This window comes from Phaethon aethereus (genome assembly GCF_964289735.1).
Source record: "Phaethon aethereus genome assembly, chromosome: 5".
In the NCBI taxonomy this organism is placed as follows: domain Eukaryota; kingdom Metazoa; phylum Chordata; class Aves; order Phaethontiformes; family Phaethontidae; genus Phaethon; species Phaethon aethereus.
In genome coordinates, this window is record NC_138579.1 from 18,120,936 (window position 1) to 18,147,570 (window position 26,635).

The 26,635-nt window shown below is 43.2% G+C and overlaps 2 protein-coding genes across 2 annotated transcripts in view; one reads left to right on the forward strand and one right to left on the reverse strand.

The window, feature by feature from the left end:
- Positions 1-1,524: 1,524 nt before the first annotated feature.
- DDX24 (DEAD-box helicase 24) lies at positions 1,525-18,514 on the forward strand (the record flags this gene model as incomplete). The annotated part of the gene is made up of 8 exons (XM_082000533.1): positions 1,525-2,380; positions 5,437-5,814; positions 7,517-7,670; positions 8,055-8,570; positions 10,500-10,575; positions 13,783-13,971; positions 16,393-16,526; positions 18,298-18,514. The coding sequence occupies exons 1-8, from the start codon at positions 1,657-1,659 to the stop codon at positions 18,512-18,514; spliced, it is 2,388 nt and encodes a 795-aa protein (XP_081856659.1). The 5' UTR covers positions 1,525-1,656.
- Positions 18,515-21,603: 3,089 nt separating this feature from the next.
- LOC309405999 (uncharacterized protein) overlaps positions 21,604-26,635 on the reverse strand; it is a gene marked incomplete at both ends in the record, with an annotated part of 35,609 nt that continues 30,577 nt past the window's right edge. Inside the window, 1 exon segment of the mRNA XM_082000980.1 lies at positions 21,604-21,663. Coding sequence (XP_081857106.1) covers positions 21,604-21,663 — 60 coding nt within the window.

Consider the following 26,635-nt stretch of genomic DNA (forward strand, 5'->3'; position numbering starts at 1 on the left):
TGGGCTGCATCAAAAGAAGCATGGCCAGCAGGTCGAGGAAGGTGATTCTGACTCTCTACTTTGCTATGGTGACACCCCACCTGCAGTACCGTCTCCAGCTCTGGAGCCCTCAGCACAGGAGACACATGGAGCAGGTCCAAAGGAGGCCACAAAAATGGTCAAAGAGATGGAAGACTTCTCCTCCGAGGATAAGTTGAGAGAGTTGGGGTTGTTCAGCCTGGAAAAGAAGTCTCCAGGGAGACCTTATTGCAGCCTTCCAGTCTGTAAAACTGGCTTCTAAGAAAGATGGGGACAGAGTTTTTAGCAGGGCCTGTTGCGACAGGACAAGGGGTAATGGTTTTAAACTTTTAAAAGAGGGCAGATTTCGACTAGATTCAAGGAAGAAATTTTTCACCATGAGGATGACATTCAAAGTCAGGTTGGACGGGGCTCTGAGTAACCTGCTCTAGTTGAAGATGTCCCTGCTCACTGCAGGGGGGTTGGACTAGATGACCTTTACAGGCCCCTTCCAACCCAAACTATTCTACGATTCTATGATTTCATGACCATACAGACAAATGGAGAGGGAAGCCTAGAGCACTCTTAGGGGCCATGCTTAAGCACGTTAGTTAAGGCCTTGCTCAGAACAACCCTCGCTCCTGACCAGCACGCATGCTTTACTTCTAGGAGAAACCCCGGACACCGGCGACAACGCGGCCCCTCTCAGCACAGCCAGCAACATGCGCCCGCCCCGCGCCTGTCCCCAGCCAGCCGTCTCCGTGAGGGAGGGACAAGCCGAGCCATCCGGCTGCCAGGGCGCCCCGTCCCTCCATGGAGTCACCACCCTCCCCTCACAGCCGAGGCGCACGGAAACCCGGCCGCTCTCGCAGGCGCTTGCCCGCCAGCGCTCCGCTCCGCTCCGCTCCGCCGGAACGGCTGCCGCCCCTCACGGCCCACAAAGAAAGTGCGGCCCATCGCTGCCGCGCGGGGGCAGCCGCCCGGGCGCGCGCAGCTGGGGAGCGCCGAGCGGGCCGCGCCCCGTTCCGGCCCCGCGGGGCCGCATGCGCACGCTACGCCCTCCCACCGCCCCCGGGAAACGTGCTCGTGAGCGCCGCGGAGTGACGTCACGCAGCAATGGCGGCGGCCGCAGACACACGCGGCGGGTGGCGGCGTTAGTGGCGGCGGCTGCTGACGGCGGGGAAGCCCCGCGGCCGCTCCCTGTTCCTCGCGCTGCTGGGGCTTCAGAGCGCGGTAAGCGCTGAGGGGGCGGGAGGAGCCCCTCGCCACGGGGCTCCGAGCCGGTGGGGCCTCTCGGGCTGCCCGGAGCTCCTGTGTGCGGCAGCGGCGGCCGTGCCGGGCCTTGCCGGGCCTTGCCGGGCCTTGCCGGGCCTTGCCGGGCCTTTGGTCAGTGATACCCGGGGTAGGCAGGGACGGGAGCGCTTGGCGGCCTGCGGTGATTTATTTCGGTGATTTCGATTTTATCCCGGAGCTGTTCCAGGAGCGAGGCTATAGGCCTGCTCTGCTGCAGTTATGTTTAAGGCCATTCATACTATTTCCCCCAAAGGAAAAGAATTAGGCTTTGCTTTCCTGTGTGCTTGAATATCGTCAATGTAATCCTCATTCTTTTGATCTGATGCTCTGCTTTTTTGCCTCCCTCCAGTTTCATTTTAGGTAAAAATGAAGCCCAAAAAAGGAGGGAGATTTAAATCTTCCTTTAAATTGAAACAAAAAGGCATTGAAGTAACAGGAGAATGGAAAACAGTGCAAATCGACCCCAATCTATTTGCTGATGAGGAGTTCAGAGATATAGTATGCTTGGAGGAACTTACAGAGTACAAACTAGTAAGTTCTTCCAAAGTGGGGAAAGTAAAAGAGAAGAAGAGAAAGGCTGAGAATGTTTCAGAAGGCGGCAATGAGGAGGAGGAAGAACCTGTCGTCCCTCCCAAAAGGAGAAAGAAAAACAAAGATGTGAGAAGTAAAACAGCTAAAAGCAGTGATGCTAATGCAACAGCAGTTGATGTACTGGTTGATAAAGAGGCAAAGTGTAATGAAATAATCAAAGCGGCAAATTGTGAGGACCATGGACATGTGGTTGAGAGCACTTCAAGCACAAAAGGTGCTCCAAAGAAAAAGAAAAAGAAGGTAGCTAAAAATAAGGCTTCTCAAGAAGCTCTTCCATCAGTAACTACTTCTAAAAAAGTTAAAAACTGGACAACAGAAGTTTTATCTGCCTCAGCTGATCACAGAGCTGACGTGTCTGCATGGAAAGACCTGTTTGTACCTGAACCAGTGTTGCGGGCCTTGAGCTACCTGGGGTTTAGTGCTCCAACTCCTATTCAAGCCTTAGCCTTGCCATCTGCCATCCGGGATAACATGGATGTTCTTGGTGCTGCAGAAACAGGTACAAATCTGTGAAATTGGTTGTGTATGCTGGGAGCTTCCCATCTCCCCTCTTGAAATGCATATTATAGTTACGAGTTTTTACATGTGGCAGAAGCAGCATTTATATGTAGGAGAAGAGCTTGTCTCTTCTGCGTATCTGGTATATTAGTAATGATTCGTTGTAAAGTATTAAAACTTGGTAACTTACAGGATATTCCATCTTTACAAAGTACAGTGTGCAAAGCTTTGAAATCTCAATGAGTTTTTATGCTTTTGACCAAAGTCTCTTTTTCTGTTGTTACTCAAATTGTTTCCTATTTTGGGAACTGTAAGGCGATACACTGCAAAGGGCAGAATTACTGAAACAAAGTCATGTTCCAAGAGCCTAACTTCTGTGAACGTCCCCGTGCCCAGGCAAAGCAGAGAACTAGGTTGGAGTGGTAAATAAATACTACGCACAGCGTTAGGCAATGTGAATATGGTCTAGGCCTGTATCGTAGCAAAACATGCCCACCCTGTGCCCTGTCTCTGGGCTTGGTCTGTACGTTGTCACCAGCCCATCTCACTGCTTGTGCTTTAACTACTGTATCGATCCATTAACTGGAGAGGTACTGTCTCTTGTCCAGCTTGTGATCAGCTCATACCTTTGACCATTGCTAGCCTTTGTGAAATTTGTTATAGCTTCTTTTTTACTTAAACAATACTGTGAAATCTCAGAGCATTACTTTCCCTCTAACTATTTTTGCTGCTTATATCTTTGAAGTTTTGTCTTCTTTAGCAGTGTAACATTTTTTTTCCCCCATAAAAAAATACAGATAGGAAGCACAGTTGGAAGCTGCATTGGTTTAAAGGCTTCTTTTGTATTTTTTTTTATCTGTTCCAGTTGCGTTATTTCACTGCTTGTCTTGTAAAGCCATTTATTGCTCTCGAGCATGGAGGTATAGCAACTAGTAAGATATGAAGTCATTTGCATTTTAATTTTAATTAGAAGGTAGGCTGGTGCTATTAGCTTTAATAGGATTAGAAAGCCCTGCAGGGAGTGTTTTTGAAAATGGGACTGAAAATTTAAATGGTGTTTCTGTGCTGTAAAGAAGTGCCATTTTGGCAGTGCTGGAAAGCAAATCCCTCTCTAGCTGCAGAATGGAAAGCACTGTTGGTGGCAGGTTGTGCTATTGCTGTCTAATTTTGCATAACCTTGAGGTAGTAGGACTGTGTTTTGCTCATTTATTTTTTTCTTTCATGAGAGAAAGCCAGGCTCTCTCCAGAGAGCCCAGTGGGTCATCAGAGTTCCTGTAGAAACTTGAGAGAAGATGTGGACAATCGTCTGTTAGGAAGTGCTGCAGCTGGGAGAGGCTCAAACTCTCCAGTTCTTTTTGCCACATCTTAGAGCTTCCCTTAGCATTGGGCCTTTGGGAGGAAGGAGGCAGGTGAAAGAACTATTACTCTTCCCTTTTTGGTACCAACATAGGGGAGAATGGCAAGATTTTGGTATGGCAGTAAATCCCTGTGGAGATCAGATGCAGGGAATGTCAAGGCTTTTTGTTTTTGCAGTGGATCTAACCACTTCTGTTCCCTACCATGTAGAACTAGTGAAGTTTTTGGTTAAGGAACCAAATGTAAAATCTTACATAATCTTATAAAATACAAAACCTTATAATCTAAAACTGTTTAAAGGAGCAGGAATTAGCTTGAGCTGTAGTATCTGGCGGTACCAAGATACACTTTTCTCCTGGTGTTGCAGACCTGGCTATGGTATGTGATCTGTGTGTTGCGACAATAAGGTGCCCTGTGAGGTGATTATTTGTTTAATTTGTGGGGGAATCTAGTGCCTGCAGAATAGTCCTGATTATCACAGCCATAATCTAGCTGGGTGCAGTACTGACATTTGCACCAGCCAAACTGCATTACATTTAATTCAAGATCAGCAGTGTTTTTCACATTAAAAACGGATGTTCTGGTAATACAGAATATTACTGTATAAGTGCTTTGCAAATACACATTATAAACATTCTCTGCTTCAAGTGCAGAAGTCATACGAGACCTCCAAGAAATACAGAAAGGTGGGGAAGTGGATACAAGGAGACTTTGCAGCAGTATTGGTCAGGATAATGATACTAGGCTTAGCTCTTTATTAACTAATATTAAGGTTCTGCCCTAAATAGGCAAAATTCTGTGTTGCTGAACATGAACAAACGTTATGTGTTTGTGATACGGACCAACACTGCTTAAGGGATGGAGATGAAATTTCCAGAGGACTGCTTCCCAGCAGTGTCCTATTACAGGAATGATGTAATAGTGTCTTGTGCTCTGGATGCTGCTTTTGTGATCAATGAACTGATATTTATGAGACCTTTAACTGGGGTGGATGTGCTACCAGGCTTCTCCTAACATCTTTATTAGTGATAGATAATTCAGAAGGGAATATGTGGCATGGATGTGACTTGCAGTTTGGTCCAGTGAAGCCCTGAACTTAAAGTCAGGCAAGCATTTTGGTATTAGACAACACCCTTCTCTCCAAGTTGGATTACTTGTTTTAAATCAGATTTATGTGTTTTGATCATAAAAATGTGAGCTGGTGATAGATCAGGAAATAGATGGCAGAGTATTTCAAAATACAGTTTCTTAGAAAGTTGTAAACAACTATAAATTGAAGATGGAAGTGAATCCTTCAAGTACATTCCAGTTTGTCCTTGGCCTCATTTGCTATTCCTTTATGTGGAGAACATTGATCAGAACTGTCAATTAGGGCATGGTATTCTCCTTGCGGGCACACAGTTCTTTAAAAATATCTTGGCTGCAACTGCAGCTTTTAAAAAACACTTTCAGAAGAAATGAATCTTCCCGAGCTGCTAGAGATTGGAAAAATACCTGTTCCCCAGGAATCATGCTATTTGTGACCTCAAGGAGATGTATAAAGGGAATAGGAGAAAAGATGCTATTGCTTGCAAGTTTTTGGTCTTCTAAAGGTAAAGAGTTTGTGTCTGTTTTAAGAACAGTGGGTGATTGGCTGTTGCTTTTCTCATCTTTTCAAATAAATGACGACTTGGTCTGTATTCTTCTTCTTTGTTTTTTTAGGAAGCGGCAAAACACTTGCATTTGCAATTCCAATGATTCACTCTGTGCTGCAGTGGCAAAAATCAAATAGCTCAACGACCAGAAACAGCAATGTTTCTGAAGAGCCCCATCAGCATCATGATGAAATGAGATGGGAAAATGAGGATGAAGCAGAAAAAATAACCCATCAGCAGGTTGAAGATAGCGGAGATGAAGATGATGCATCTTTCACAACAGGCTGTGTGAAGGTGCTGGAAAATTTTGAATTTGATTTCAGTGATGAGGCACATACTGTTGGCTCCCATAAAAAGAGACCTCTTTTAGGACTGGTCCTTACTCCCACAAGAGAATTAGCTGTACAAGTAAAACACCACATTGATGCAGTTGCAAAGTTTACAGGTATGTAGATCCCACGGGCCATGTCCCAGATTATGCTGCGTTTGGATCTTGGCATTGGTGTTGAGTCAGAATGTGTGCCGCAGTTTCTTCCACATCATAAAATTGGGGTGGCTTTTGAAGGGTTAAGGTTTGTAGTCACTGATATTTGAGAAATGCATTAAAATTCTTCAGTGAGATGCATGTAGAAGTAAACAGTTAATGTGGGATATTTTGCTTTAAAATGTTTCTTCCTTCAAATAACTATTGACTCATGCTTTAGCAACACAGAATCAGTACTAGATACCCAGCCACAGCTAACTCTGTCCTGGTTTTGGATTATGTAGGTTATATATATAATGAAATTATTTTTTTTAATATATATATACGCACACACATTTTAAAAATAGATATATCATGATTTCCTTTTTTTGGCAGATAGATATATCTATGTAGATAATAGCTAGATACAGATATATCTAGATATATCATTTTGATCTATCAAAAAAAAAATTATGGCCATAAATTTTAAAGGTAGAAAGCATTGATGGATTGTCTGACTTACCTCCTGCAGCCATCAGGCCACAGCATATTCTTGGGTAACATTCCTGATGAAAGCAATTCCATCCTGTTCCTTTCTCTTCCAAACCAGAGATCAGCACATCTGTTAAGTGAATGAGTGAGAAAGTGAAACTGTTGAAGATGGGGAGAATTGGGAGACAACTCCCCGCTTCTCCAATAGTAGCAATTGTTTATTTATTGAAGAGGATATATGGTGCAGTGAACTGTTTTTAAGCATATCTTCCTTCGGTGTCTGTAGGTCCTCCTATGCTCATCAGCCTACAGCTTATTACAAAGCTGGTTTTAACTCCTCACCTGAAATAATCAATTTATGTCTGTACAGTTCTGATAGGAGCGGTCCTATTTGTCTTTAAAAATCTGCTGCCTAAGTGACATGATTGCTGCAGCAGGAGAGAAAATGTTTTCTTGTGGGCTTGCTTTATTGTCTCAAACTCACTTCGAATAAAATACCCACCTGGAAGCATGGGGTTCCACAGGTAGTAGGGAAGAGAGATCAGTGTTAGCTTTGATACTGGAGGAATCTTGCACAGTAGCATTGAGTTTGTCACAGGCCAGTATATTCTTTGAAGAAGTAGGGTGAAATAAGCCATGTGTGGAGTCTGTGCTTCCAAAGCTGAACTCCTTTTAGTACCTGAGCAAATTGCTTAAAGCCAACTTAGGGTCTGCACTACTGTGCAGTCCAGAGAATCAATGATTTGGTGGGAGCATTCTTGTTAGGATTATTCCATAGCAAACAAGCAGTTATTAGCAAGACAAGCATTTCGCAGTCTTATTCTTGGAGGGGCCTGCTAGTTACTCGTAACAGGAACATGCTTGTTCATGCAGATATAATTGGCAAAAAAAGAGATTCTGAAGTACAGGTAAACAAAGCTAACAGCTATGGAGGACATATGTGATTCTTCCTGCTATTGGAAGACAGGTGCACTAAAAGACAGACGGTTACATTTTTGGCATCTAACTACAGTAAGTATTTTCCTGTAAGGCATTGCTCTGTGTTCAGTGTTACATAAAATGCCCAAAGTTTCCTGGCTGAAATGCTTGCTGAAAGTTGCGGTGTAGACTTTTTAAAATACTTGGAGTGGATGCATGTAAAGATATTTACTGGTAAATTAGTGAGATAAAGACTATTATTTCTATGTTCTAGGCATTAAGACTGCAATTCTAGTTGGAGGTATGGCTGCACAGAAGCAAGAACGTGTACTGAATCGAAAGCCAGAAATTGTAATTGCAACCCCAGGGCGTTTGTGGGAGTTAGTTAAAGAGAGACACCCACATCTTTCAAATCTTCGGCAGCTCAGGTAAAGGTGCCTTTTAGACTAACTGCTGGATACTGAACTGGGCGTCATGGCATACTGATTATGTTTAATAACTGATTAAATTAGACTATGTATGATCACTTATTTCTTTGCCAGAGTGTTTTATTGAAATGCACTGTGGTTATATTGATGGAGGAAAATGTCAGCTAAAGCCAGGAGCAAAAACCTAATTTTTCCTTTAGAAACCTGATTTTTCAAAAAGAAATGTGGAAGGCTACTGTAGCTACCCTGACATACCTGGTGTTCCTTTGGGTTTTACATGCAGAACTTCCCGTATGTGTTTAGCAGGAAAAGTTCTTTTTAAGTGTATCAGATTTGTGTTTATCTGCACGAGTGTATTTTTACTGTGTGTTTTCTCTTCGACAGGTGCCTCGTGATTGATGAAGCAGACCGAATGGTTGAGAAAGGTCACTTCTTAGAGCTGTCTCAGTTGCTGGAAATCTTAAATGATTCACAGTATAACCCTCAACGACAGACTTTTGTTTTTTCTGCCACTTTGACTTTAGTCCATCAGACTCCCACAAGAATTTTACAGAAAAAAAATGCTAAAAAGATGGACAAGAAGACCAAACTAGAATTGTTAATGGAAAAAGTAGGAATAAAGGGCAAACCCAAAGTGATAGACTTAACAAGGAAAGAGGCTACTGTTGAGACTCTGACAGAAACCAGAATCCACTGTAATACAAACGAGAAGGACTATTATCTCTATTACTTTCTTCTCCAGTATCCAGGAAGAACCATGGTCTTTGCAAACAGCATAGACTGTGTAAAACGCCTCAGTTCTCTCCTCACAATCTTAAATTGTGATCCTCTTCCTTTGCATGCCAACATGCACCAAAAGCAAAGGCTGAAAAACCTGGAAAGGTTTGCTGAGCGAGAGAGGTGAGTTGATTTTCTACCTCTTAGTAGAGAAGAAAAGAAGTTATGTAAAGGGTACTGGGGAGAGGAAACAACTCTGTTAGAGTAGGGGCAGGTTGGGGGAGTTAGCTGGAGATGAGTCTCCTGTTCCCGAGCGCAGATTATTAATGAGTAAGGATAAGGGATAACAGGTGCAAGTTGAAACTAGAGATTCAGGCTGGATGTAAGAAAGAGCTTTTTCTATGTGAGAACAGTCAGGCATTGGAACAGGTTTTCAAGGCTCAGTTGGATAAAGGCCTGAGCAACCTTGTCCAACCGTATAGCTCATCCTGCTTTGAGGAGGAGGTTGAACTAGAGACCTCCTGCGGTCCCTTGGAGCCTGAATTATCCTGTGGTCTGGCAGCTCATTGCTGCTGAAGGAACGTCACTTGCCCTGTTTTCAGCCATATGCTTTTATAACAATCTCGCACACCTCCGTACCACTGTGCTCTGGCTCTGCAGCTCATCTGATCCTTCTGTAAGCTGATTCATCTCACTGAGCCATCAGAAAACTAACCACTTTTTACTGGGTTAGGGTTTTGTGGGTATAGTTAGATGAATTAGCTTCCTAAGGGTCAGGGTATCCTAGAGCAATGCAAGACAAGAGGCAATTGTGCCTTTCATAGCAGTGGGCAGTCAGGTTTACCCAGACAGACCTGTCTTTCCATTTTAAGAATTACTGTTTTCTGCTGGATTTGGGACAGACTTCAGGAAGAGGTTGGTGGTCTCAGTACTTCCATAATCCAGAAGCCTCACAGTTTAGTCCTGTTGTGAAGTGCTGCATGCTGTCTGACTGCGTGGGAATTTGTACCTTGGTAATAAGACTCGGACAGGGAGAACAGAGGTTGCATTGCCGTGATAGATCTGCAGTACCCATTGGCAACATGTAGTATCAATAGCATTGACTATTGATAGGCCAGATGGGGCGTTTTCAGAGACTGAAGATTTTCAAGGCAAGAAGAGGTCTATGAGACCATCTATCACATCCTCCTGCAGATTGAAACCATAAAATTTTTTCTGATTATTTCTGCTTTGAACCTTGTAGCAACAGAGTATGCAGTCAGATGTCATAAAATCTTAACAGGTTCCTGTTAACTACAAGTACCTTGTTTCAGTTGCTGGGAGATTTTTTTAAAACAAATTGTTCCATCACCCTAGGGAGACTTTTGTCTCTGTAGTAGACTGTTTATATGAAAGAATTACTTTTTTGAGTAGCCCTTCATTTGTAAGGGTAAAGAGAAATACTAATTGTCAGAACACAATCCCTCCCCTTTATATTTCTAGCTTTTAATTTACTGAGAGAACTTGCTTGAGTGGAACTTTGCTGAAGATATTTCAGCCCCCAAAAGCTGTTGATTAAATCTATAATGTTTAATACTGCGACTTTTCCCACCTGGTGAAACCTGTAATAACCTTTCTGTCCTGCCAAAAGATCTACTGTGTTTTTAATGGTATAGTGATATCAAGCTAAAGATATTTTTAAACCCAGCCTGGGCAGAGCAGTGAGAAATGTAATGAAGGCAAGCATACCTCCCTGCCAAGTACTTGGATTAGACCATTGAACAGTGATTTGTGTTAGCGTTCCTGTGAATTGGGAGAGAATAAAAGTATAGGAAAATAGGAGCCAGCAAGGTAGTGAATTTCCTTATTGGAAACAGAATAGACCTGCTGAAGGTAACATTTGCAATTTTTTTTCTTTGACTTCTAAGAATTGCTGTTTCAAGTCTGCCTGTGATATAATATTGAGTATTTTTTTCTGTGAAGGCAAACAAATAGCATATTCCCAGCAGATGATAAAGTACAAATCTGTTCCTTAAATTGCTGTAGTAGAATTCTAGGTCACTGCATTTTATGTTCTTTGACAGATGGTTTACTCTACAATTTTATGTTCATTAAATGTTATCACTTTCTCAGCTGTGTCCTCCTGACAACAGATGTTGCAGCTCGTGGACTTGATATTCCCAACATTCAGCATGTCATCCACTACCAGGTTAAATACTTTTAAATGTTTTTGCTTTTACTGTTTTGGTTTTGAAATAAGTTTTTGCTGATCCAAACCCTGAATGCTATAAAGCTATGGTTCTCAGTCCTGTGTATAGCACAGTCCCAAGTATAGAGATTTAATCATTATTAATTTAACTATCCTGTAGTGCTTTGTATTTAAGGATCTCATTGCTGCAGAGACTGACTGTGGTAGGTAGCACTTCATGAATGTGTGATTATAAATGAGAAACGACATAACAGATATGATTCTCCTTGCTTTCTGCTTAACATTGATATAGAATCATAGAATAGTTTGAGTTGGAAGAGACCTATAAAGGTCATCTAGGTCAAACTCCTCTGCAATGAGCAGGGACATCTTCAACTAGAGCAGGTTGCTCAGAGCACTGTCCAACCTGTCTTGGAATGTTTCCAGGGATGGGGCATCTACCACCTCTCTGGGCAACCTGTTTCACCACCCTCATTGTGAAAAATTTCTTCCTTAGATCTAGTTTAAATCTACCCTCTTTTAGTTTAAAACCCTTGCCTCTTGTCCTATTGCCCTGCTAAAAAGTCTGTCCTCATCTTTCTTAGAAGCTCCCGCTAAGTACTGGAAGGCTGCAATAAGGTCTCCCCAGATCCTTCTCTTCTCCAGGCTGAACAACCCCAACTGTCTCAGCCTTTCTTCGTAGGAGAGGTGTTCCAACCCTCTGATCATTTTTGTGGCCCTCCTCTGGACCTGCTCCAACAGGTCCGTGTCTTTCCTGTGCTGAGGGCTCCAGAGCTGGAGGCAATACTACAGGTGGGGGTCTCACCAGAGCAGAGTAGAGGGGCAGAATCCCCTCCCTCGGCCTGCTGGCCATGCTGCTTTGGATGCAGCCCAGGATACGGTTGGCCTTCTCGGCTGGGAGCACACATTGCTGGCTCATGTCCAGCTTTTCATCCACTAGTACCCCCAAGTCCTTCTCAGCAGGGCTGCTCTCAATCCCTTCATCCCCCAGCCTGTACTGATACTGGGGGTTTCGCCAACCCAGGTGCAGGGTCCTGCCCTTGGCCTTGTTGAACCTCAGGACGTTCGCACAGGCCCATTCCTTGAGCTTGTCCAGGTTCCTCTGGATGGCATCCTGTCCCTCAGGCGTGTCAACCTCATCGCTCAGCTTGTTGTCATCTGCAAACTTGCTGAGGGTACGCTTGATCCCACTGCCCATGTCATTGATGAAGATATTAAAGATTACTCATCCCAATATGGACCCCGAGGGACACCGCTTGTCACTGATCTCCATCTGGACATTGAACCTTTGACCACTGCTCTCTGGATGTGACTATCCAACCAGTTTATCATTGACTGTACAGTCCACCCATCAAATCCATCTCTCTCCAATTCAGAGAGGGATGTTGTGGTGGACCATGTCAAAGGCCTTACAGAATTCCAGATAGATGACATCCGTAGCTCTTCCCTTGTCCACTGATGTGGTCACTCCATCATAGAAGGCCACTAGGTCGGTCAGGCAGGACTTGCCGTTGGTGAAGCCATGCTGACTGTCTCAAATCACCTCCCTGTCCTCCATGTGCCTTAGCATAGCTTCTAGGAGGATCTGTTCCATGACCTTCCCAGGCCCAGAGGTGAGTCTTACAGGTTGGTAGTTCTCAGGGTCCTCCTTGCTACGCTTTTTAAAAATGGGTGCAATGTTTCCCTTTTTCCAGTCACCAGGGACTTCACCTGACTGCCAAGGCTTTTTCAGGCAGTGTGGAGAGTGACTTGGGAACTCCATCAGCCAGTTCCCTCAGGACTCTGGGATGCATCTTGTCAGATCCCATAGGCTTATTATATATGTTCAGGTTTGTCAGGTGGTCTCCAACCTGATCTTCTCTTATAGTGGGAGGGACTTTGCTCCTTCAGTCCTCATCTTGCAGTCCATTGACTTGCAAGGTTTGGGAAGAGACACTGCCAGTAAAGACTGAGGGAAAGAAGTTGTTGAGTACCTCAACCTTCTCATCCATTGTTACCAGCTCACCAGTCTTGCTTATTGGAGCAGAGGGTACACTTTCTTTGACCTTCCTTTTCTGGCTGACATGCCTGTAGAAGCCCTTCTTAATATTCTTTGCATCACTTGCCAAGATCAGCTCCAGCCATGCCTTGGCCTTCCTGACCCCATCCCTACACAACTGGGCAGTGTCCCTGTACTCTTCCCAGGATACCTGTCCCTGCTGTCACTGCCTGTGCATTTCCTTCTTGCCTTTTAGTTTGACCAGCAGGTCTCAACTCATCCATGCCAGCCTCTTGCCTTCCTTTCCTGATTTCTTACACCTGGGGATCGAGAGCTCTTGCACTCTGTGGAAAGCATCCTTAAAGATCTGTCAGCTCTGCTCTGCTCCCTTGTACCTGAGGGCAGTTTCCCAGAGGGTTGTATTGACTGAGTCCATGAAGAGCTAGAATTTTGCTTTCCTAAAATTCAGGGTCCTGACTTTACTCTTCACCTGCCCCCAATCCCTCAGGACTGCAAACTCCACCTGCATGATCACTGCAGTCCAGGCTGCCTCCAGTCTTGATGTCACCAGTTAGCTCACTTGTGTTGGTGACCAACAGGTCCAGCATGGCATCCCCTCTGGTAGGGCTGTCTATTACCTTGCATAGGAAGATATCCTCAATGCATTCCGGGAGTCTCCTGGATTGCCTACAGCTCGCTGTGCTACTTTTCCAGCAGATGTCGGGTGGTTTGAAGTCCCCCAGCAGGTTGAGAGCCTGCAAGCATGATGCCTCTTGTAGCTGGGGTGAGAAGGCTTCATCAATAGGCTTTCCTTGGTCGGGTGGCCTGTAGTAGACACCAACCACAACGTTCTCTTTGTTGCCTCGGTCTCTGATTCTTACCCATAAGCTTTGAACCTGCTCCATAGTTGTTATATCCAAAGTTGGCATATGACTCAGCCCTATAACTCTTCTCTGAGGACACATACTGTTTTTTCCTGCTTTGCAAATGAAATGGCAGAGGGTCAGAAGTTAGGAGAGACTCACAAAAGATTATTCAAGGAAGAATACTGGACCAGAGAACAAAAAAGTGTCTCCAGACATCATCTTTTACTTTTCCTTCAGCTTTATTAAATGCAATGTACCATGTCTGTATAAAAAACAATATTCTCTGGCAATCTCTTGACCAAAGCATGACAGACTGCTGCTAGATTTCTATGCCAGCTTCATGGTTTTTCTGAATATTTGCAGGTCCCTCGTACTTCTGAGTTGTATGTACACAGAAGCGGCAGAACAGCCCGAGCTGCAAATGAAGGCCTTAGCCTATTGCTCATTGGCCCTGATGACTTGATCAATTTTAGGAAAATTTATAAAACATTGGAGAAGAGTGAAGAGCTGCCATTTTTCCCAGTTGAAACGAAGTGCATGACTTCTATCAAGGTAAAGAAACAACAATCTCTTTGCAGCCTGAGCAGTTGCTTCCTTACTTATGTTACTGCATTGCCCATCACATTCTTGCCAGATTTCAGATGAAATATACTCTTCAGGACCTGGATTTGAAAATGAAGTTAATCATACTTTTTTTTTTTAAGCAATATTTGTGATTTCCCCTCAATAACTGGCTCAAGAAAGGTGTTCAAACATAAACATCACTTATGTTTTTCTTGCATGTTGTTATGTAGAGCTGCTTCTGACTAGATTCCCAAAAACAATACAGGGAAGCGAATATGTTTTGTGGCTGGGGAGCTGGGATGGCTCTGTTAAGTACATTGTTTAAAGCCCCTTGTGTTAGGAACAGACTAGAGAGCAATAGTAGGTCCAGGGATTGTCAGTGGTTTTTGTCTGCTTCTCAGTTGAAGTAGTGAGTTGTCTGCTTTTAGAAAAGTTCCTATACTGTTGAGGCCATGGCTGCCACTGAACTCTGTCAAACCAGGTATGTTTACTTTTTCTAGGTTACTGCCTATTTTAAGGAGAATTCAGTCATTCACTAACTCAACAAGATAGACAATGGTTAGAATTTACAAAACAATATATTTTAGAAAGCATCTAGTCACCGCAGATTTTCTAATTCTCGAATAAGAGGCCATTTCATGTCTTGTCACCCAAACTGTTAAGAGAATGCTATCAGCCATGTACAAATGCGACATATTTAAATGCCGCATTTGAAGGGAATTCAGCTGGGATTGGAATGTCTGAATATTGCACATTCATTGAGGAAAAAAATGCAAGCAGTCAGATAATGCAACAGATCCCTTCCTTAAGGTATTCTGGTTCATGCTTATCCTGTTGGCTTGGACTGAGCCCAGGGTCCACCCTGGTGGCAACAGCGGTATCCTCGTCTTGGGAATAATGTCAGCAAGTTTCAAAGCCCAGGCTTGCTGCAAATGGGGTATTTAGCATGAATCTTTCAGGAGATGCGGCTTTCTGAAAGAGGAAGAAAATAAAAAAAATGCTTCCACAGACTCATTTTTTTCCTCTTGGTAGTAACAAAGAGAATTTGATTTCTTCTTTATCTTCCTCATCTTTCCCCCCACCCCCTTCCACCCACCAAATGTTTCTGGTTACTGAAAGAAATCTGTTGTTTTTAGAGTGTTTCGTCAGAGGTCCCTCTGTGTTTCTTGATGAGAAGTTCTTGGCTCTTACCATGCTCTGTCAATTAATGGGCAAATAAATGTTGCTTCCACACTTAAATTTTCCTGCCACCATCTCACGATCTTCTCTTCCTTCCATAATAGTGCTTCTCTCCCCAGAAAAGATGTATTTGTAATTGTAATTACAGGACTCTAGCCTCCTATGCCCTTCACATGGTCAGGTCTAATTTACACTAATCACAAATCCATTCTAGCTGCAACTAACAGTGCTGCTGGTTCTTTATGTCTGTCCCTTTGGCATGTTCCTTCCCTGGTTCTGCATGCCTTCATTCAAGTTCAGGAAAAGTCTGAAGGTATTTCACACTTGAGGGGAAGAGAATTGATGAACCAGGGTACAGGAGAGACCAAAAGAGGACTGAAGTTTTACAAAGATGGAAAAACCATTTGGAATTTCTTGTAATGATCTAAGGAGAAGTGACTGACTTGTTTTATTAGCCAACTGCAAGTTTAATTTCCTCTCTCTCTGGGTTTTAATTATACTGGCAGTTCCTGGCTGGTGCTGCTACTGTTCCCTTAGAGTGTCCTACACAGGGTTTGTTTTGTGCAACCGCAGCACATTCCAAACAGCAGAACTTGCTGCTGGGTGGATTATTATTTACTGTCAGTGCAGATTTTCTTTCCATAAGGAATTAGTTATTTAAGACAGCTTGGCCCAGCTGGAAGGCTGCAGGTCAGGTTAGGCTTGGCTGGACATCTTTGTTCCACCTGTGTGCAGCTGGGAAGAAGGACAGGACATTTTGTCCTGTGCCTAAACAAGATCAGGTGCATTTCTGAAAACACGAGTAGTTCCTTCCATGTGGCCTGAAGGAGCTTGCTTCTTCAGAGTGGTATGAAGGCTGCCCCTTATTGCTGAGACCAGTAACTTTAAGATCCAGCTGTATATGTAAATATGTAACTTGGAAATTATTAGTATCTGAATCATGATTTGTCCTTGATTGTAATGATTTGTTTTTAGATGACGAGTTAACATTCAGTTTAGTAGTTGAGATGTTTTAGGAGTCAGATTCTATCATGTATCTGAAGAAGGAAGACACTTTAGCAAATGATGACATGTCTTTATTAATGTGGGGCATCAGCTGGGGCACCAGCAGGGAACAGAAGTGTCTCTGCACCTCAGTTGCATTGTAATGCCTGCTCTCAAACACTGATTCTGCTAAAGTGCCCCATGTTTAAACCTGATTATAATGTTTGAAATGTACTTTTGTTGCAGGAGCGGGTGAATTTGGCACGGCAGATTGAGAAGGCAGAATTTTTCAACAGTCGGGCAAAGCAACACGACTCCTGGCTCCAGCAAGCTGCAGAGGCTCTTGAGATTGATCTTGATGATGACATGTTTATGGGCAAGTAGAAATGTTTGTTTATGGGTATGCTCAGTTGGACCCATAGTGCTGGTGTCCAGAAGAAGCCCGACCATGGCAGAGGAACTCTTAAAACCTGCAGGGCTGAAGGGGAAGGAAAGGAGTGTCATTATTTAGTACGTGGTGTTGTTGGTGTTTTCAGGATGATTATGCAGTAGATAGTGCTGGAGCTAAGGGAGTGGTGTGTGACAATTCTGACAAGTTACAGACAAGTCCACATGTCGTAGGACAAGAACTTTTAGCTTCTGTCAAACCTTTTAGGGTACTCTAACAGCCCAGTATGCTCTGTGTGAGTCTTGTCCCCTCTGTGTCAAAGAAAAAGCTGTTTTCTCTACTTACGCTTATTTCTCCCACTCCCCTGTAGTCAGGCAGCAGGTCAGGAGCCTGGCAGCTCTGTGTGGGAACACCCAGGAAACACTAGCAAACACCAGAAATTATGTGAGCCTTATGTAGGTTGTGTGGGCTAAATGGACAATACTTATATTCAAGTTGATGAGTTTTTTGGTGGTGTGTTAGAAGTAAATAATTTCTTCTGTTTTTAAAATTAAACGTTTGCAGGCTGTGCCTGAGAGAATGGGTAGGGCTGTGCAGCTACAGGTGCCTATTAGTTCAATGCAGTGAAGCTTTGCACTGCTTAGATGCACTGTAAAATGCCACATTGTGTTCAAATTATAGGAGCTGAAGGTATGATTTCCCACTAGTTCTTTGAAGGTATGCTGAATAGGGGTGCTGCCTGGGTCACTTCAGCTTAAGCTGTCTCTAACCTGTTAGCTGCTAAATACGCAGATGCCTTATATTTTGAAGCATGTTCAGATTAATTTTTTTTCTTTCTTTTATTCATGGCTGGACTAGCTTGTTCTCAACCACTTTCCAAGCAAACACTAATCGTTTCTGTCCAAACTGTTCAGGAGTGCTCTCAGATAATTAGCACTCTGCTGTCTTGTTTTGACATAATCTGAGTATGCTGTGCTTTGAAGTGAGTTTCAAAACAGCACATCCAGTCCAAGTCAGTTGTGGCTCTCAAGTGAATCGTTTTGTAATTGCCACCCGGAATCTTGCCACATTTGTGCGTTAAAATGTATTCAGTCTCCGGTTCTTCTGTAGCTTGTTGGAGACCAAATGAAATTCAGTCATTCCTCCCATAAATGAAATGCCTCTTACACTCTTACAAAGGATTTAGTAAAGTCCTTGCAATTTACATTACAGCAGTCTTGATTTCATTTATTCTTTCCAGTTCAGGCCTCTGACCTTATTTGAATATCTACAATCTTTTCTGTGCCCTTCTTTCTCCTGTGTTGTTAAATCTGAGCACCTCATTGTTTATGTATAAGGAGGAAAGGGCTTCCTGTTTTACAGGTGCTGAAATGAGGCATGCGTAAAGTAACAAAATCACAGAAGCAGCTTCTGCCTGAGGTAGAAGCCCGGGGTTGATACCTTGTCTTCTGGGCCCTCTTTCCTTTTGTTCCCAAGTCTGTTCTGGGTTGAGACCCAATTTAATGATTTAGCAGAATGATACTTGGGCTATGGTTACTCAGCAGTCAGGATTCTTTTTGATCTTATCTTGTGGACAGCATGGGTGATCTGAAGGTGTCACAGGTGACTGGAAGACTGTATAGGAGTTCAGTGACCTTGTTAGAGAGAGAAAGATGAGATTAGCAGCTACCCCTAGCACTACAAAAGCCTGATAAAAGAAGCTGATGCAAGTTCTCTTGTAACATTCTGTATCTTTGATTTCTGCCCCAAGGAAAAAAACATAGCGAGCAAGAAGAAAACCAGAAGCAAAAGATGCTGAAGGGGATGAAAAAACAACTAAAACATATGTTGTCCCAGCCACTGTTTAAAGTCCTTATGAAAACCAAGTACCCAACACAGTCTGGAAAACTACTTCTGCCTCAGACATTAGTGGGCATTTCAGAATCTGCTCTGGGTACCGTGTCCAGACAACAAGCCAAGAAGAAGAAATCAATGAAATGAAATTAGATAACTGAGCAAGATCACTCAGTGTGACGGAAGCAAGGATAATCCTTATCAAGGCTGTCAGTACTTATGGAGGAGCTTGGCTAGAAGACACGTAGTATCAGAGGGTATTGCCTGTGTCTTGGTTGCGCAGGCACAAAGCGAAATGTTGATTTAAAAGGCTCTGTTAACATGCAGTTAGTTACTGTTGAATCTTGTCTTGGATCTTGTTTTCTTACGTTCTTACTTATTTTTTCTTATTCTCTGTATTAATAGAAGTTAATTAGTTTTGAAATAGTTCTGTTTATTACTCCTTTTTGTGAGATGGGTAAAAGTTGCTGGGTAAAATTCACAGTGGGCATACTCTGATGATAAAACTTGATTTGAATTTTAATGTCCTTAAAGGACAGGGGAAGGTAAGCTTTATACAGTCCGAGTACAATCTGAGCGGGTGGTAATGGGAGGTTTGGCTTTTACTGCATCCAGATCAGTGAGAAGGGCAGCAAATACAGGTAGTGTTACCAGCAAGCCTACCATTCTGGTTACGGAAATCTCTCCCAATTTTCTTTCTCCTCTGATAATATTTCTCAGTTCTGTTCTCTACTGGGTCTAATTCCCTTAGTCCTGTGTTAATATGTTTTAGAATGTACAAAAACATCAACGTGGCAATGGGCCAGGACTGACCTTGGGAGATGTGTAGATTTTTGAGGAATAAGTGTTGCTGCTCAGTGTTTTATTACTTAATATTTGGAGTTAAGTCTGTATTTGAAAACATGTTAGAACCATGACCTTTGCTTTAATGGAAAAGATTATGATGTTGTGAAATGCCACTTTTGAAGGGTGCTTCCTGACAATTATGCTTTCAAATCATTTTAACCTGACCTGAGCAAGTAATTTTTAAAACAATTTTTAAAAATATGTCAGAAAAATGTTTTGAATTTTTGTTAAATTATATCTGCTATAAAACCCAAAGCCTGTGTCTGTTTTCAGTCACTCGAGATTTCTGAATTCCTCATAGCTGATGCCCTTTGCACTTAGCAGGGCAAGGAGAGGGGGAGAAGCACCCAAAAGGTAAGACATAGTAGTGGGATCTGTATTGGTTGGAGCACAGGGAACCTTCACCTGCCAACTCCAGATCGAGCTGAGTTTTTGCATCTTGTACAGTATAGAACCAGTGTCATTGCTGTGATAGGAGACACCAATTAACTCAGTCAAAGAGAAATTTGTCTATGGAGTTGAATGTCTCCCCCAACCACTTGCTGGTTGTTTGAGAATAGCAAATTCGACTCTTTCATCTATGTAAATAATTGAAGGCCCTCCCTACTCCCCCACCTCTGGAGGGCTTTTCTCTTGCTTCCTTGCATTGCTGATCAAGAGCTGTGACGATTTAATCATAAGCATACAGAGTTTATCAATTATGTATGAAGCTTTCCTTGCAACGCATTGTTTGTCTCATGCCCTTCGGAGTAGAGCGTGGAAGTTGTGGGAGGGGAAAAGATGGTAAGGTTCTGTTTCCTCACGCATGTGAGAAGACAACACATCTTTGGAGTTAATGTGGTATCCAAAAAATAAAACCAAGCATTTAAAGTTCCTCGTAAAGAAAGCTGAAAAAAGGAACTGAGCAAAGGCAAGCATGCCCTCATTCCTTTTCTGTGCCATTTTATCAGGTTCTTACATTATGAAAAGGAAACCTGGCATTGGTTTTGCATCCCTGAAGGGATTGAAGACCAGGTGGGCCTTTTCTGCATCTTGTGATATATTTCTGCTTAGAATTCGTCAGCAAAATCAAGGTGGCATCCTTACACTAGAGCTCTGCATCTCTTCCCTTGTATGAAAATCTGCATGAGAGAGGACAGTTTTGGCCATTTCTAATTCCACGTGATCATGAAGAGAACTGAATTGGGGTACTGAGAGTATTGTTATTTCCTTTCCATCATTGCTGTGAAGTTTTTCAGCTGCTTGTTTCCCTGTGTTTAACAACCTAGTTCTCACACTCTCACCCCACTGGCTTACTGAGTCTCCCCAAGGTGTAGCATGACACTTCTGCTCTCCTCCTCACCTTCTTCATCCTTGCCTGTGGCATGCTCTGCTGCTGGTTTTCTCCTGCAGCCTCTTGACGTGCTCAGCAGGAGCTCTCAATGCTTGATCTACTGATGCTGCACCCCCACAGGAGCTGAGCCTGGACCTTAAAAATATCTCAGTGTCTTAAAAAGAATACTTGTCTAGCGCTCTGAAAGCTCTCTTGTGGCTGCCTGCTTTGGCTTGTCGTTATCTTACCAGGATACCCTGAGTCTTCTACCTGGAGGAAAAGCCTTATACTTGCTTTAGCTAATTTAAACAAATTATGAAACAGTAACTGGAAAATATTACCACTTAGTTCACATTAGAGGAGGGCAGCTAGGTTACCAGAGGAAGAGAGGAAGGCAAAGGATAATGTTTTCTCCAGTTTGTGAATATTTGCATGCGCATCACTGGCAGAAATTAGACATGAAGAGTTTTACATATGGCCAATTTAATTTTAGTATTTAATGAATTAAGTAGTATTGAATGGCTTCTTTAATGCTGTACTAGCACAGCAGTTACACTAAGGCCTCAGACAAGTAATCTTGTATTTTGTGGCAGCTTATTTCTGCTAAAAAAACCCATTAATTAAGTCTATTTTGACTGTAACAGCAACTTCGAAGTAGATTAATAAAAGCGTGAGTTCAGTAGTGTTGGTAGGGGCCAAGCTGATACAGAGCAACCAGTACTCCATAACAGAAAAATGAAACCCTAATAGCTTCTGAGCCTTCATCTTTATTTTGTGAATACGTGGGACCAGTTGACCTCATCCTTGCCGCAGAGTTCCTGAACTGTCATACGCCTATCAAGAGGAGGAAGAGTCCCTGTAGTTTAAGACATCTGCTGCGGAGATCGTTTGGACAGGATCTAACATACTGGATGACAAAGTTTCCTGACATTGCTTTAGCCTTTTTTTTCTCTTCTCCCCTGTATGTTAGTAAAACAGCCAGTTAGCAAAGCAGAAGCTGGAGTGCTGCCTTGCCATATGCCGGCAGCCCAGGCACACGGCTGGCTGGCCATGTGGCATAGGGGAGGTAATTTGCTCCTCACTGGGAAAGGGCTGGGTACTGCACGCTTGCCGCAATCAAGTCTGTGTATCCAGGTCCCTAGGGGGAAAGAAGATGGGAAAAGGACACTTTCTGATGATCTCACCTCATACTGCCTGTCACCAGGAGGAAAGTCTGGTAAGAAGCACTGCTTTCTTGGGTGTTAGACTACCCACTGCTTTGTCCTGTGCTAGCAGGGTGCGTTTTGGGTGCCTGAGTGGTTCCAGGGGTATTGTTTGATAAATGGCTTGGTGAAGGAAGCAGCTCAGAAGACCACCAATTGAGTGACTAGTAACAGGCTGCTAAATACAGCAAGCAACAATATGTAAGTAGTATCCAACAGTCCTTGCAGAAAAGTAGGACGTTATCAAAGGTCACAGGATTGGGGAGAAGAAGGGAGGCACCAGACAGGAGAGCTCTCTTTTAGGAAATGGTCTTGAGTCTGTAATCCTCTATAGATCCCTTCCACGTCCCTTTTTGATACTTGGGCAGATGCTGTCTGGTATTTTTCTGGCCCATGGGAGGTTTCCTATTCCAGTTTTCTTTTGTGAAAGGTGCTTCAAGGCTTCAGTGTTTTCTCAAGTCAATCAAAAGCTCCTCCTGCACTTGCCCTCACACGGTGGGTAAGAAAGAAGAAAATAATCTGTGACTCCTGAGGCAAGTTCAGCAGCCTGGGGAACCAAGTGAACGGAGCTGCTATGCGTGTTTGTCTTGGAATTCAGAAGCTCTTGCTGTGAAGCTGGAAGAAATTGTAGCCTGTTTCCAGAGCAACCAACTTTAAATGGTACAAATTGCCAAATTCCTGTAGTTGAGGGCTGCAGTTACAGAACACAGACCCAAATCCTGGGTTAGAAAAGGAGAAAGGGCACTGCAAAGTACACACAGGCTTTGGTACCACTGAGCTAATTAGAGGTGTGATGTTCTTTTATTATTGATGTAATTATATCAGTCTAATCAGTAGTGAGGATGCTTTTATAGGACTAGAGTTTATTTTCCTTTCCTCACGGGAATACCTACACCCATATAAGCAATTTTCGTACTGGCAGGTGTCGTGGATTTATGCCAACTGTGCTGATGCCATCTCAAACCCTTCCCTCTTGGAACTGAGCCTGGACTGATTGCCACTCTGTAAGGGTGGTGGATACACTCTCCTTGATTTACAGTCTCTGATGGTCCACTTGGTCAAGAAGCAGGTGATTCCCTGGTCCAGGCTGCTCTAGAAGGAAAACAAAACTGACATGGTTCTAGGATTTATCTCAGCCTTTATAAGCTCAAACAATCCTGGTTTCAGTCTCCAAGGTAGGACTGATGGAGTCCCATGGCATCGACGGTGGTCCATCTGACTGGTATTCTTTGGACAGTCATGTCACCTGAGAATGGTGAATCCAGTTATACTTTTCTGCAACCTTCACAGCAAAGTAAGAAGTTAATAACACAGTATATGGACCCTCCCACTTAAGGTCCAACTTCATTTTGCAAAAGTGGACTTTTATCATTACTGTATCTCCAGACTTGATATCATGTACTTGCATTCCAGCTGGTAATGATTGAAAGTATCTGACTCATACCTTCTTTTCTTGTAGATGTTATTGTATCCCCAAAACAAATTTGGTAACTCATTCATCTCCATCGAAGAGACTGGTCCGAGTGGGGACAAAGGTCCCAGGTACAGCTAAGTGCCCGCCAAACACTATTTTTGCTGGTGACAAGCCATGGAGATTGACGAGGGGTATTTCTAATATCCCACAGCACTATTCCTAAAACTTTAGGCCATTTCAAACCCACCTGACTGCAAGTTCGAGCAATTTTATTTTTGAGACTCCTATTCATTCTTTCCACCCATCCTGAGGACTGCAGATGATATGGAGCATGTAGTTGTCAATGTATTCCTAAACTTTTATAGATATTGTTTAGTGTTCCGGCTGAAAAATTAGAACCCCTATCGGATTCTGTGGTTTCAGGTATTCCGTATCTGGCACTGATTTCCCACAGGAGTGCTTTGACTACTCCTGCAGTATCAGTTTTGCTGGTGGGAAAAATTTCTACCCATCCTGAGAGCTGATCCATGATGACCAGCAAGTGCTTAAATCCACTCACAGGAGGCATGTCAGCATAAACAGTTTGCAGTCTTTGGAATGGGCAGTATGCTCATGTTTTCCTACAACCTCCTGTTTGGGTTTTGCATCAGAAAATTTCCAATATGTGGGACAAGAACTCACAATCCTTTTTACTGCCACATATATTCTGGGGGCTGCCCACATTTTTTTAAATCTAGTTAACAATTGCTGTCTTCAGCACCTAGCCAAAATCATTAAATATTTTCTTGGTAAAATGGGTTTTCCCCCAATAGTCCAAATTCCAGTTTCATCTTTCGGTCTCCCAATCTTCCCATCGAGCCCATTCTTCCTGAGTAACCTCTGCATATATTTGGGCTGGATTATTGATCTCTGGCCAATCAGCAGCAGGGGCAGTTGTTTTGGCAGTACACTCATGTATAGGTTGGAGGGCAGCACCTTTAATTGCTTTATCTGCCAATTCATGACCTATTTCAATTTTGCTGGATCCTTTGGTATGAGCTGGAGAGCGTACTACAGTGATTTCCCTTGGAAGCTTAATAACTTGCAACAGCATTCGGATTTCAGTTCCCTTAGAAATATTATTTCCCACCGAGGTAAGGAACCCTTATTCTTTCCGTAGCATGCCCGTTGCATGACACGCTCCAAAAGCATATTTACAGAATCACAGAATCATTAAGGTTGGAAAAGACCTTTAAGATCATCAAGTCCAACTATCAACCCAACACCATCATGCCCACTAAATCATGTCCTGAAGTGCCATAAATAGTTAACCACTGATTATGTCCACACAAGACTGCTCCTGCTAATGCAGTTAATTCAGCCCCTTGGGCACTCACCAAGGGTTGTAGAGGTTCTGCTTCAAGCACCTCTAAATTTCTCACCACTGCGTAGTCTGTGTGTAGTTTTTCATCCACATAATATTAAGATCCATCAGTGAAAAGGATTAGATTTGAGTTCTCTAAAGGTTCATCCTGCAGGTCTTCCTGTAGGCGGCTGGAGTGAAACACTGCCTTAGAACAGTCATTATGTGGCTCACCATCAGAGGGAACAGGCAGTAAAGTTGCTGGATTCAAAACATTACATCTTTTTAAAATAGTATTATCAGCATTTAAAATTGTTAATTCGTAGCAATGTGCTCTTTGTAGGGACACTGCCTATGTACCGTGTTGTTTAAGAATCAGTTCTGCTTCATGCGGGACATACATGGTTGTGGGGTGACCCAGGACTAATGGTCTGCTACTTTCTATGATAGTCACTGTTGCTGCTATCGTTTTAACACAGAATTATTCCCTGCTACGGGATCCAGTTGAGTTGAGTAATAAGCCACAGGGCGGCGGTGTGGACCTAGCTTTTGAGTAAGGACTCCACTGGCTGCTCCTTTGTTCTCATGCACAAATAGTTCAAAGGACTTGGAGTAACCCGTCAATCCCAATGCTGGAGCAGAAGCTAAAGCTCCTTTTATAGCTTGGAAAGCCTTTTCTCTCTCTGGATCCCAACGTACAGGCTCCACTTCCTCTTTCTTGGTAGCTTTTGTCAAAGGCTTATATTTAACTCCCCTAGCCCCGGCATCCAAGGTCTGCAGTATCCTACTATGCCTAAAAATCCTAGCAACTTTTTCTTTGGTACTGGTTGAGGTATTTCTACAATAGTCTGGACCTGTTCTGAGTCTACTAATCTTTGTCCTTCTTTTAATATAAATCCTAAATATTTAATTTCCTGCTGACACAGCTGAAGCTTAGAAAGAGATGCATGGTGACCTTTTTCTGCTAAAGCAGTACGTAGACAAATAGTATCTTTCAAGCAAACTTCATATGTCTTACTGGCAAGAAACAAATCATCTACATATTGTACAGCTACAGAACCTCCAGGTAATAAATCTTTCAAGTCGTCTTTTCGCAAACAGGAGACTATCGTAGGAGATCCAGTGAACCCTTGGGGCAAGCGGGTCTGTGTTAGTTGTTGGCCTTTCCACATAAATGCAAACAGATCCTGGCAGTCTTCTGCTATAGGAATACTAAAAAAATGCATCTGTTACATCGATAACAGTAAAGTATTTTGCCCAAGGTAGAATTTGTAATAATGTTGTTGATGGGTCTGGAACCACCGGATGAGGTACAATCACATGTTGGTTTATTGCTCTGAGATCTGGTACAAACCAATATTCTGGATCTCCTTCTTTGTCCAGCCTATTTTGGCCTACAGGTAAAATAGGGGTATTATACAGGGAACTGCATGATCATAAACCCCCTTTTTTCAGATATTGGTTGATTTGTTTCTGAATACTTTTTTCTGCTTCCCTGGGAATTTGTTACTGCCTGCTGATACTACAGGCGTTCCTCCTTTTGTTTTTATGGAGACCAGTTGTGCTGATTTCAATAAACTCACATCCATTCCAGAGGAGAGCCATTCCAGGTACTTTAGTAAGTTTAGGTGGAACCCCAGGAATTTTGTGCGAGTTTTCAGCAGTGAGACGGACCCCTGCTACTATAATTTCTACCCCTTCTGGGGACAGACAGATCTGGGCATTTAGGGATTGTAATAGGTCTCATCCCAACAAACACACAGGTGAGTCTTCTGCGATCACAAATCTTCCCCACAGCCCCTGGCCACCTCTCCGTAGCAACATTGGCTGGCTAAGCGATTGTTCCTTTTTTCCTGCAACTCTAATACTCTATCAGTTGAGAGTTGCCCCTTAGGCTTGAAATTCAAAAGTGATATAGCGGCTCCTGCATTCACTAGGAATGGTATTTCCTTGTTTTCTGTTTTTCCCACAATTTGACCCTTATGATTCAGTTTAGTACTCCAAAACACATATATACCCCAAGATTTGTCTGTCTGTCTCCTCCCGTTATTGCTGTTCAGCGATTTTCATCTGATTTCTTTCAAATCCAGGTCCCAAGGGCCCTCTCAGCCTCACGAGACACTCCCATTTCCAATGCCCCTGTTCCCCGCAA